The following is a 13,452-nucleotide window of genomic DNA, read 5'->3' as shown; positions in this document are numbered from 1 at the left end:
TATCCCTTCCATTTGTATTTATGTAGGCACTATGTAGCCTTTCAGGCCTCATTTGGAAACAATATTTGTTTCTTCACTATATTCATTCCCACTCTCTTTGACTATTGTATCATGAAATCTTTTGTTTAGTCTCTCCTTCCCTTTTGTTTTCCCTTCTAGGACTTACCCCACCTCCCAACACTGGCTTAAAAAGAAACTCTTACATTGCCAGCTATTTCAGTTCTAGTGAAATGTCAGATCGACGTAAAAAGTTAACACTATTTTTCACTCCAGAGATGCTGCCTGACCTGCTGAGTATCTCAAGTGTACTTTTTAAAAATTATTTTTGTTACTAATTAGCCCATGAGTTTGCATTCTGCTGAAGTGCTTCAGGAGCTCAGTCTAAATAATTCTGTAGTGTGTCTTATCACCTCAGGATGTCCCACGGTGTTTTACAAACAGTGAAGTACAACCATTGCTCATTTAACACTCATAATGTGTTCCAAAACAAAAATTAGTTTCCCATAAGAAACCATGTAATAGGATGGGTGACCTTTCTCACCTGTAAGCTTTGCATTAAAAACCTAGCTGGCCCAAACATCCACTTATCAACTCCGCACAATCTGTCCATCATGAATCAGCAGTATGATGGAATGCTCCCCACTTGCCTGGATGATTGCTGCTCCAACAAAATGCAAGTTTGTTACCACCCATGACAAATGTTGATTGTCTGGACAAATAACAGTGTGGCATGTTGGAAGATCAAATTCAGGTGCAGATTATACAATAAAAGGCAGAACTCTTAGGAACATTGACATACAGAGAGATCCAGATGTACAGCTCTACAGATCCCTGAAAGTGGCAACATGAGTGGATAAGGTGGTCAAGAAGGCATACAACATGCTTGCCTTCATTGGCTGGGGCATCAAATAAAAAAAAGTTGGTATATAATGTTACAACTGTGCAAAACTTTAGTTAGGCCACATTTGGAATATTGCGTGCAGTTCTGGTCACCACACTGCCAGAAAGAAGTGGATGCTTTGGAGAGAATGCAGAGAAGATTACCAGTACGTTGTCTGTCAGGAGGGTTTTACTTATGAGGTTGAATAAACTCTGATTGATTGTTTTCATTGGAAAGGTCAAGGCTGAGAGGCAATCTGCTAGGGTTTACAAAATTATGAGAGGTATAGATAGGGTGGTAGTCAGGGGCTTTTTCCACAAGGTGGAAAGGCCAACTACAAGAGGGCACAGGTTCAAGGTGAGAGGGGGAATGTTTCAGGGAGAAGCGTAGGGAAAATGTTTCCCACAGAGGGTGGTGGGTGCCTGGAACATACTTCCAGTGGAGGTGGTGGAAGCAGTGACATTAGCAACGTTTAAGGTGTATTTTGATAGACACGTGAATGGGAGACGAACAGAGGGATAGAAACCACGCATGGGAAATAAGTAGTGGGTCTAAATAAGGTTTAGAATTGGCATAGGCATGGTGGGCTGAAGGGCCTAATCCTGTGTGGTAGTGTAGACAAGCAGTTCACTTGATTGGCGCCACATTGGCAAACATTCACTTCCTCTACCACTAATGCTCAGTCACAACAGTATATGCCATCTACAAGATTAGAAATTCATCAAAGGTCTTCAGAAGGTGCTTTCCAAACCCACTACAGGTACTACGACCACCAGAAGGATAAGGGCACCAGATACATGAAAACATCATCGACTGCAAGATCCCCTCCAAGCCGCTCACCATCCTGATTTAGAAATATGTCGTTGTTTCCTCACTGTCACTGGGTCAAACTGCTGGGACTCCCGTAGTGACATTGTAGATGTACCTACACCCAAGGACTGCAGCAGTTCAAAGGGTAATAAATGTTGGCCTACCCAGCAATGCCTACATTCCATGAAAAAAAAGAGAAAAACAGAAAGTATCTTTGGAAGTGCCAGAATGATTTTCTTCTGTGTTGTCTGATTCTATTCCTATTTGGAATGGAAAGATTCTGTGACTAAAACTGAAACACTATTTGTGCATTGGACAGTGCGTGGGCAGTAGGTTTTGAGACTGCCTATATATCTGAAGCAGTTTGTGTGCATTGACCAGCTTTGTTGATTTAGCTTGCCAGCTTAGATAGTGTAAAGTAGGGGCTAATAACCATTAAACAAATCTGGCTATGTATATCCATGTTCTATACCAGCTTAATGTACTTCTGGAAGCAGTGCTTGGGTAATACCATGAAATGTGATGAAACAGTTTCGGCTGAAAGTTTTGATTGGTCATATTGAGAGCATCCTGGTCAAATTCAATCCGGCAGTGAGTTACTTGGTCGGTGCAGAATTCACTTAACCTGACAAAATATCATATTACATCTGTTCCCATGCCTCAGTCTTAATGCAGTACAATTCAGTTTTGTATTAACAGTTGATGTCCTCCTTTTTAAAAAAATTACATTTACACTGCACCTTTCACATTCTGGGCATAGTCCAAGGTGCTTTACAAATACTGTAATACTACTTTGAAGTGTAGTCAATTTTGTAATGTATGAAATGCAGCAATCATTTCCCACAAACAACAGTGTTGATGTCCAGATAATGTTATTGAGTGATGTTCATTAAGGACAGATAACTGAGCTGAGTTATCCCATTCTCCTCTTCAAAATTAGTGCAATGGTAAATCAATTGTGCAAAGGGGATGTAGATAGTCACTTGAGGATGAAATTTGAGATTATTGCTTTTCAATTTGAAATCATTTGTAACTAAAGTACTGTTCTCTCCTGCACCGAAGGGCTATGAACATGATGGTGAGCTTGATGAAGAGGAAGATGATGAAGAAGAGGATGAGGATGAAGGTATTGTCTGTCTTCTGTTTCTTGACTATTCAGAATAATAGAGCACAGAAGGAGGCTAATTGGCTCAATGAACACCAAAGTGCCCGTTCCTTGATAATTGTCTTCAATTAGTCCCATTCACCTAATCTTTCTACAATTACTGCACATGTTTCCTTTTCAGGAACGTACAGAAGAACTAGAACATCTAGTCCCTCAAGCCTGCTCCAACATTCAAGAAGATCATGGTTGATCTTTTTAATGGATTTAGCTTCACTCACCTGCCCACTTACCATAACCCTTAATTATTTTACTGTTCAAAAATAAGTCTATCTTTGTCTTAAAAACATTCAACAGGTAGCCTCAACTGTTTCATCGGGCAGGGAATTCCACAAATTCACAACTCTTTGGGTGTAGAAGTTCCTCCCCTTATTTTGAGGCTAGTTCTAGTTTCACTTCCCAGTAGAAACAACCTCCCCACTTCCACCTTAAGAATTCCCTTCATAATTTTATACATTTCTATAAGATCCCCCTCATTCTTCTAAATTCCAATGTGTATAGTCCAGTCTACTCAATTTCTTCTTATAAGTCAGCCCTCTCAACTCTGGAATTAACCTAGATAACCTTCCCTGCACCTGTTCAAGTGCCAATATATCCTTTTTCAAGTAAAGAAACCAAAACTGTACATGCTACTCTAGGTGTGGCCTCACCAGCCCCCTATACAATTGCTGCATAAACTCCATCCCTCTAGCAATGAAGGACAATATCCCATTTGCCACTTTAATTCCTGCAAACTAACTTTTTATGATTCATGACACCCAGATCCTTCTGCACAGCAGCATGCTGCAATCTTTCACCATTTAAGTAATAGTCCATTTTGCTATTATTCCTATCAAAATGGATGACCTCGTGTTTACCAACATTTAACTCCATCCGCCAGATCCTTGCCCACTCATTCAGCCTATCTACATCCCTCTGCACACTTTGCTTTACCACTTATCTTAGTGTCATCTGTGAACTTTGACCCACTACACCACAGTACACAACTTATGTAACTAACTTCAGAAAATTCTTACTGAATGTGCTTCCACTACGTTATCAGGCAGCATATGCTAAATCCTGAAAACTTGCTGCATAAAATAATTTGTATCATCTCCCCTCTGATTTTTAATTCCTTCCTTACTTTGTAAAAGTAAACATTTTCATTCAAGTGCTTAATATCCCTTATTTAGAAACAAATGCATATATTCACAATCCTACATCAAATTCAAGGCAATATTCAACCAGGTTTTGCACCAAGGAGCCTTGGGAAAATTAAGAGGAATTAAGGGGGAAAATCCCCATTGGTGGAGTTGTAGTTGGCACAAAATAAGATGGCTATGATTGTGGGTGTTGGAGATCAGTCATCTCAGCTCCAGTACATTGCTGCTGGAATTGCTCAGGATCGTGTCCTAGGTCCAACCATCTTCTTCAGCTGCTTCATTAATTATATTCCCTCCATCATAAAGTCAGAATTGGGGATGTTAGTTGATGATTACACAATGTTCAGCACCATTTACAACTCAAATACTCCAACAGTTTGTGTTCATATGCAGCAAGACCTGGACAATATTCAGGCTTGGGCTAGTAAGTACTGAATAATATGCCAAATAAATGCCCAGCAATGATTGTCTCCAACAGAGAATCTAACCTTCAACCCTTGACATGGAATGGCATTACCATCATTGAATTCTCCATTATCAACATTCTGGGAGTTGCTGTTGACCAGAAACTGAACTCGACCAACCATGTTGAATACTGTGGCTACAGGAGCCAATCAAAGGTTGAGAACCCTGTGGCACGTAGTTTGACTTGATTCCACCACAGCCTCTACACCATCTGTAAGGCACAAGTCAGGAGGGTAGTTAAAAAAACGTTCAAGAAAGACAAAATAGCCCACTTGGTTGACACTCCATCCACCATGTTCAAACTTCACTCCCTTCACCATTGATGCTCAGTGGCAGTAGCGTGTGCCATCTGTAACATGCATTGTAGCACTTTATCAAGTGTCTTTTGACAGCACCTTTCAAACTTTGTGTTTTAGAAGGTCAAATACAATAGATTCATGGAAACACCACCACCTGCAAACTCCACTCTGAGCCACTCAATATCCTTACCTGGAAATATATTGCTATTTCTTCACTGTCACTGTGGTCAAAATCCTGGAGTTCTCTAATGGCACTGTGGGTGTTCCTGCACCCAGAGGACTGCAGCTTTTCGAGAAGATAGCTCAATGCCATTAACTCCAGGACAATTAGTGATGGGCAATGAATGTTGCCTTGACCAATGACACATACACACATCAATGATTGAATAAAGGAGAAACGTTTTATACTTTTGTCTCAAATGTCGAAGAGCCAGTATTTTGGACATCCCACACATGAAAATTGTATCTGTTTGAAGGCAGCTGCACTTTTTGTTGTGAATCACTGATTGTAAACTCCCAGTTTTTCTTTGCCATTTCCCCTCCCACATTGTGGCTGCTGAATTTGTGCGTGTAACTCTTGACATGAGTTCCAGCATCATGTTGGCTAGCTGGAGGCTCTTGCTCCGTCCCTGTGAAATCTCTGGCCTTAGTTGTAGTGACTTGTTAGAACGTGACATTTGAATGATGCGTTTGGTATCTTGGCATTGAAATCATTTGCTGTTATCTTACAGAGGAGGAGGAAAGCACTAAAGGACAGAAGAGAAAAAGAGACACAGAGGATGAAGGAGAGGAAGATGATGATTAAGAAGCCAAGTGGCCTGAAGGACTACTTAGTACTGGTTGGGCTGTAATGCCTCCCTTTCCTCCCCTGATCCCTGACCCTTACCCCAGATTGATGACTGTTGGATACCTGCACAGCACTGAATTATCATGGAGCCAGCAGTTGCCAATGTCTTGACATTCCTTGTATTTATAAATGCAGTTAATCCATATTCCAAAACCCACATGGAGTAGTGAAACTGGGTAGAATTTGGTCCAGTGCTTTTATGATATTGGGGTTTCTTAGGTTTCCTGCTAAGACTATTTCCATAGCAACAAGAACAGATGAGGTGATTGGATAGTCATGTTTGTAAATGACTGCCTGTTACAGCGAGGTTATAGTATCGATCTTTATGTAAGTCAAAAAGCTTTGTAAATAAAATCTTAAACTTTTTGGTTTGTTCTTCGATATTGCAATACCATTTTGGGTGTTATTTACAAATGCAAGATGTTTCTAAACTAACAGTTTTTGGAAAGTTAATAAATGGTTTCTTTTAAAAAGACAGTATTCATGTTTACTATCCATCGCTGGGCAGCACAAGCACCATTCTTGGTGGATTTGATGCAATGGAGTAGCACAATTTTGTCGATAACTGAAAATTGGTTCAATCTTGGCTCTACGCAGAAAAAACTGACCTCAGCCCAGTTAGTAAATAACAGTGGAACAACTTGCCTCGGCACCCTTGATGGTGAAGGCTCCCTCCTTACGATTATTGTTAAGTGGTCATCCTTGTTCAGAGTGCAATTAAGTATAGGAGTGATGTCGATCACGACCAGATGGTCCCCTTCAAGACGTGCACAAATAATGAATGTTAAATGAGAAACCTTTTAGGGTTAATTGTTCCTGCAGAACTGTTCTGAATGCTCAGGAGCGCAGAGAACGTGAGAGGAGAAGAATGAGTAATCACGTTTGTAAATTTATCTGTGGATGCCTGGAGATCATATATTCTTCAGAAGCCAGCTGTAAATATCAACATGTTACTGCCCAAAATTGGGCAAAATCACCTTGGATACAACAAAATTAACCTGCTATTAATTTCACAGGAGATGCATAGTAGTGGATCCTTCGCAATGATGAGGTAATTCCTGGGAATACAGTAATTGGAAGCAATCCCCTCTAGGGCTGCTCCTTCTTATGCTTTGTAAAAAAAAAAATTCATTGTGCTTTATCACCAATGTTTGGTGTTTTCACTTGCTATGCGTGTGGATGCATGCTATTCTTACTAGTTGTGGCAAGCTTTCCTGTAAATGTTGTCCATGGTTTTCTTTATTGACAGAAGCCATGATGAGGTAGATAGATCAGTTACTGCTCAGAGCGTATAATTTTGCTATCCTGTATTCACTTTGCTTAACACAGTTTATAAAAAGAATCCAAAATATCAATTTTTCTGGAAGAGTAGAAGCGTGAATCTCAACCTAAGAGATTTTGATTTGGTTTATTATTGTCACATGTACCTAATTACAGTAAAACATTTTGTTTTGTGTGCAGTATGGCAAGGTCATAACAAAATCATTGGAAGGAATACAAGTTGCGCAAAAAGCAAGATCAACATCACATTTGAAATTTGAGAGGTCTGTTTAACAGTCTAATAACAGTGGGGAAGAAGCTGTTCTTGTACCTATTGGTATGTGTGTTTAAGCTTTTGTATCTCCTGCATTACGGAAGAGGTTGAAAGATGATATAACTGGGGTGGGAAGGCCCTTTGGCTACCTTTCCATGGCAGCGAGAAGTACAGATGGAGTCAATGGATGGAAGGTTGGCTTGTGTGATGGTTTGGGCTGTGTTCACAACTCTTTGTAGTTTCTTACGGTCTTCGGCAGAGCAGTTGCCATTTCAAGTTGTGACACAGCCAGATAGGATACTTTCCACGATGCATTTGTAAAAGTTGATGAGGGTTCCTTATGGATATGCCAAATTTCCTTAGCTTTCAGAGAAAGAAGAGGCATTGTGCCTTCTTGGCCATTACATCAATGTGACTGGTCCAGGACAGGTTGTTGGTGACATTACTCATGCTAATTTACCAATGTACTGTCACCATAACTAGTTCAGTGCTTCACAATAATTCAATGGGCAGGGAACGTATCACACACAAAATAGTTGTTGGAATCTTAAGCCCCGAGGGAGGTGGTAGAGATAGTGCTGTTGTCATTGAGCTAGAAATCTAGGGCTCCAGGTTAAAGATCTGAGGACCTGGATTTGGATCTCAGCACAACAGATGGTAAAATCTGAAATCAGAAGGAAAATCTTGAATAGAAGGCTGATTGTCATTAAAAACCCATCTGGTTCACTAAATGGGAAATCTGCCATCCTTAGCTGGTCTGGCTTACATTCTTGTGGATCTGAAGTCCAGTGTGGTTGACTGCTCATTGCTGTCTGGGTAATTAGGGATGGGTACTGAATGCTGGTCTTGTCTAGTGACTAGAAACATATCATTACTACAAAAGTGGAAGTATTGGGCAAGCTAACAGAGCTAAAAGTGGATAAGTCTCCTGGCCCTGATGGAATGCATCCCAGGGTATTAAGAGATAGTGAGAGAAATAGCGATTTAAGCAAATTGGAAAATAGCAAATGTGACGCCACTGTTATTTTTTTTAAAAAAGGTAGACAAAATGTGGAATTATAGGCCAGTTAGCTTAATTTCTGTAGTGGGGAAAACATTTGAATCTATTATCAAAGAAGAAATAACAAGACATCCAGATAGAAATTGTCCCAATGGACAGATGCAGCATGGGTTAATGAAAGGCAGGTCATGCTTGACTAATTTACTGGAATTATATGAAGACATTTTGAGTGTGGTGTAAAACAGGGACCAGTAGATGTGGTGCATCTGGATTGCCAAAAGGCATAGCACAAGGTGCCACACAAAAAGCTGCTGCATAAGATAAATGTGCACGTTATGGGCAGTGTATTAGCATGCATAGAGGATTGGTTAACTAACAGGAAGCAAAAAGTGGGGATAAATGAGTGATTTTTCTGTTTGGTGATCAGTGACTAGTGGTGTGCCTCAGGGATCAGTGTTGGGACCGCAACTGTTTACAACTCACATAAATGATTTAGAGCTGGGGACCATGTGTAGTGTGTCAAAAGTTTGCAGATGGAACTATGATGAGTGGTAGAGCAAAGTGTGCAGAGGACTGAAAGTTTGCAGAGGGATATTGGTCGCTTAAGTGAGTGAGCAAAGGTCCAGCAGATGGAGTACAATGTTGATAATTGTGAAGCCATCCATTTTGGTAGGAATTAACAATTAAAAGGACAATTATTTGAATGTCAAAAAATTACAGCATACTGTGCAGAGGGATCTGGGTGTCCGTGTGCATGAATCACAGTAGGTTGGTCTATAGGTACAACAGGTAATTAAGAAGGCAAATGGAATTTTGTCCTTCATTGCTAAAGGGATTGAGTTTAAAATTGGGAGGGTATGTTGCAGCTGTACAGTGTGCTGGTGAGGCCGCATCTGGAGCGCTGTGTGCAGTTTTGGTCTCCTTACCTGAGAAAGGATGTACTAGCATTGAGTGGGGGCACAGGAGATTCCAAAGTTGAGAGGGTTGGCTCATGAGGAGAGACTGAATAGATTGGGATTATGTTTATTGGAATTTAGAAGAATGAGGGAGCATCTTATAGAAACATATGAAATTATGAAGGGAATAGATAAGATAGAAGCAGGGAGATTGTTTCCACTGGTGGGTAGAATTAGAACAAGTGGGTATAGCCTCCAAATAAGGGAATGCAGATTTAAGACTGAACTGAGGAGGAACATACTCACCCAAAGGGTTGTGCATCTGTGGAATTCTCTGCCCAGCGAAGTAGTTGAGGATTCCTCATTGAATGTTTTTTAAAGCTTAAGATAATTTTTTGAACAGTAAGGGAATTAAGGGATATGGTGAGTGGAACTGAGGCCATGATTATCTTGAAATGTGAAACGGGCTGGAAGGGCCAGTGGCCGACTCCTGCTCCTGGTTCTTATGTTCTGTGAGTTAATAATGAGAAAAGATGCCTATGAGATGTATTCATGGAAATCCCAAACCCTTCAGAGGGTAACCTTACCATGTGACTTGGGATTGGAGTTCTGTTTAAGTTGACATTAGGGAAAGAATATAGACAACATTTTGATTACTTTGTATTGTGCAGGGACTCTCAAAATACATGAGAACTCAGTGAGGAAACGGTGTACAAACTAAAGGATTTTCCTTTTACCAAAGTAAAGGAGAGCCAATAGATCCTCAAATTTAACAAAGCACATCAGCATAATGCAATTCTCAATGATTCGGCCATTTTCTTTTTCAGGGTGTCATGAATTAGCATGGATTTTACTGCTTTGGGTTGTAAATATTGTAATTATTTCATTTCTGTACTGCCTTTCACATACCCATGGTCTGGACTCGGGATCCTGATGATGAGACAAATTTCAGGTCCCAAACCCCTGTAATGACTGCATTGGTTGTCATGTATAATGTTGGAATGACTGGCCATTCAGTGGCTGAGGTTTGCTTTTGCTGACGTCTTGAAGTTGGCAGATATGGTCCTGAAGCTGGAGGACCTTTGACCCCGAACAATTGGGAACTGCGCCATTGGAGCTTATGTAACTGGGAGGGAAGTAATGACGTTTCGCAATCAAAATGCTCTCTGAAGACTTCTTCATGAAGCTGGTTACAGCTGCCAGGCTGCTGCTGTGAGGGGGTTTGATATACAGGGGTGCCTCAGCAGTGACGCTCATAATGTCAGCTAGACATAATGTCTAGCTTCAATAAAACTGGAACATAATGTTCAAGACTCAAGTTTTGCCAAAATGCAGCCCCTACCCTGCCTGTTCTTCTGCATCTGGTAGATTGTTTCTGTACATTAACTGGCTTTCAGCTTCGAGAGGCTTCTGCCACACAGGTTCAAATATTGGCCCTGAGTGATCCTTCAGTTGCTTCAATGATCTATGCCTGCTTATAGGCAGGTAGCTTATAAAATGGGGGAGACACCAGGCTGTGGAGGGGGTCGCCTCCATTCTCCCTCTCCGAAGCTTCAATGCCAACTGCCTGCCCCTCTTCTGCAGTTACAATGTGTCCATCAATGCTCTTGATGCCTTTCAAGAGAGGTGGCACAGTGGGAAGATAAAGTGCTTTATTTCCCCCTCTAATTCCATGTTGATTTAGTCCACTCCCTCCCTCTCTCTATCCCCACCCTCATATTTTGATAGAAGCATTGCCCTTAACAGGCTTTGCTTGTAAATATTCAGTTGGCCACATGGGTATTTTCCTGATGGTGGAGAGAGAAAAAATATAGGCAGCTAGCTGTCACCCAGCCCTGAAGCAGCATGTTTCGAAATAGTCCAGAAGTGAGAAAATGCCAGCAAACTGGCACGCCAGCTGTTTACAGAAATTCATTATCTCTACCACTACAACCCTCCCAAGACTGAAAACGTTACCCAGGTTGTCCCAAAGTGTTTTTCAGCTAATTGACTACGTTTGACATCGTCAATCTGGTAAGAAACATAGCAGCCATTGTCCCCACCAACAGTGTGTTACCAACTATATTTTTCTTGTATTTTTTTCAAGAGATGTGGGCTTTGCTGGCTGGGTGGCTCTATTGCCAACCACTAACTGTCCTTGAGAAGCTGATGATGAGCTGCCTTCTTGAACCACCACTGCCTGTTTGGCGATATTAATCGAGCAATGAATGCTAGGGAGAGCTTCCCTGATCTCATATGGGATTTTCAATGGTCCCCCAAGAGGCTAGTTGGAAACAGCTTGATATCTCATCTAAGTCAAGTCCATGGCATGTGAATTAAACAAATTACTTTGTAACAAAGCTGAGGGTGTTGTCCACTGCACTACAACTGCTACCTGTGGCTAATACTCTCTAGTGGCTGTAGTCCTGCATGAAGCAACATCGATATATTAATAGGGTTAGTAAATGATAAGAAAGTTGAATGTTATTCATCCACTTCCTGTTAGCCTAATGAGGCCAATTTACAATTTGGGAATTTATGGGACAAAATAACTAAGCTAATGTCAAATGGAATTTTACAAAACTGGGCCTTAAAACTGCTTTCAAAACAAAAAAAATGCCTGTGTCCTGTTTTAGGAATGCTACAAAGAGATTTACAACCAATTAATTACTTTTTAAGTGTAGCCAGTTTTATGTTGGCAAAAGTGACATTCAGTGTTGCCCAGAAAACTTCCAAAAATATCAAATAAAATAAATAGTCAAACAATAATCTTGTTTTAGTGACATTATTTAAGGGAGAAATGTTAGCCAGTTAACCTACCTAAATTCCTATGTCCTTCAAATTGATATTTTATGTCAAACCAGTTGGGTAGAGGCTTTGATCTAATGTCTTACTCAGAAAATACTATTGCCAAAAATGTTGTAATTCCCCAGTAGGATATGGAGGTTTCAATCTCTATTGTGTGTTCGATCCAAGTGTGGTTGAACCCAGAACCTTCTGATCAATGAGATGTGAATCAAATTTTCATGGTCTAGTGAGTACAGCATGGCACTGGAGCTTTAGCTTCCAATGTCTTTTAAGGTAATTGTAAACCAATAAGTTGGAATCAAGAGAGGATCATTGCACTACTGTGTGTGTGTGTTGAATGTTGAAATCATTGGGATGGTGTTGATGGAGAGAGGAACAAACACTGTCTGCCTGTTTTAAACTGCCTCTTCTGACTCTCTTGGACATAAGGGACCTATCTGAAGATATGACCAAAGCTGTATTATAAAGCTGTATTATAAAGCTGTACTGTATTATTAAAAAAAAGTGTAATTTTGGTTACACTCTAGATACTGCTAGATCTGTTGAGTTTTTCCTGCAGCTTCTGTTTTTCTTGTTGACACTTATGATATTGTGATTGGAAATGTACATTATGTTGGAGTGGTGTTGATACTCTGATAGATCTTAATATTGTCACAATTATTCAAATTGTCTTTATAATATTATTAAATAATTCCTTCTCACAAAACCAATCAATTCCTGTTTGTCACTTTAACTTGTTTGACAGTGTTATTTACAGATTACTTGGCCATAAATTGGGGTGGAAATTATTCATCCCTTTCTCTTTGTTGACAAAAGTAAATTTATATTGGTTCCAAATGTCTGTAATATTTGCCTCTCTCAAGAGAATGATTCTGCATATCAGAATATAGTGTTGATAATAAAATGTTATGGTCTCTGTTGGTTGTGTCCAGAATTGTGGAGAAAGACTTTGAACTTAACATGATTGTGTGTGTTTTAAGATTGAGATTTCTGAACTTTAAGAAGCTAACACCAAAAATGCAGACTATTTTTGTTAGTAAAAGACACTGCGATCTGTAGCTATTGATTTGTCTATTTTTAACATGAGAAAGGTGCTGCTTCTAATTGTGTTTTCTCTTCCAGCGTATCCATCAGGATTATCAGAACATCCTTATGTGTTTGGATTTGGAGAGTTATTCTGGAAAATAAGAATCATGGTAAATTATTCACTTCCAAATTTCCTACAGGTCTTCCTTCTTGTATAATCATCAATTCTCTGAAAGATGGCTGGTCCAACATACAGTGTGGCAAGCCAGCAGTTTCCAAATCCACCAATGTTTGAATGAGGATCAAACCAAGTGCTGGTGGCAACAATCTGATCAATATCATTAGCCAACTGATTAAACTGACTCCAAGGTTGCTCTAGCAACATGCGTGTTTTGGGCTGGATTTTTGAATATTGATAGTGGTGACTCCAACTTTCTTTCCCTCACGTGGCTGACTAGGAATCTTCCTTACTTTTACTGTTTGACCACAAAGCTTCTGGCTTAGAGGCAGGAATGATACTCAGTGCACCACAAACTGAGTATCATTCTTCTAGGATATGATGCAGTTTTGATAACATTTTCAGGCTTTAAATATTTCAGCTACA

The 13,452-nt window shown here is 40.1% G+C and overlaps 1 protein-coding gene across 2 annotated transcripts in view; it reads left to right on the top strand.

Moving 5' to 3' along the window:
* The window catches only part of anp32b (acidic (leucine-rich) nuclear phosphoprotein 32 family, member B), a 55,944-nt gene extending 49,864 nt beyond the window's left edge, over positions 1-6,080 (top strand). For both annotated transcript variants that reach the window (XM_072588729.1, XM_072588720.1), the window contains exons 6-7: positions 2,753-2,816; positions 5,490-6,080. In XM_072588729.1, coding sequence (XP_072444830.1) covers positions 2,753-2,816; positions 5,490-5,563 — 138 coding nt within the window. In that variant the 3' untranslated portion in view covers positions 5,564-6,080. The remainder of the gene's footprint in view (positions 1-2,752; positions 2,817-5,489) is intronic.
* Positions 6,081-13,452: the final 7,372 nt, after the last annotated feature.

This window comes from Chiloscyllium punctatum, chromosome 2 (genome assembly GCF_047496795.1).
Source record: "Chiloscyllium punctatum isolate Juve2018m chromosome 2, sChiPun1.3, whole genome shotgun sequence".
NCBI lineage: Eukaryota > Metazoa > Chordata > Chondrichthyes > Orectolobiformes > Hemiscylliidae > Chiloscyllium > Chiloscyllium punctatum.
Note: the sequence above shows the minus strand (reverse complement) of the source record. Positions and strands in the feature narration are given on the sequence as shown.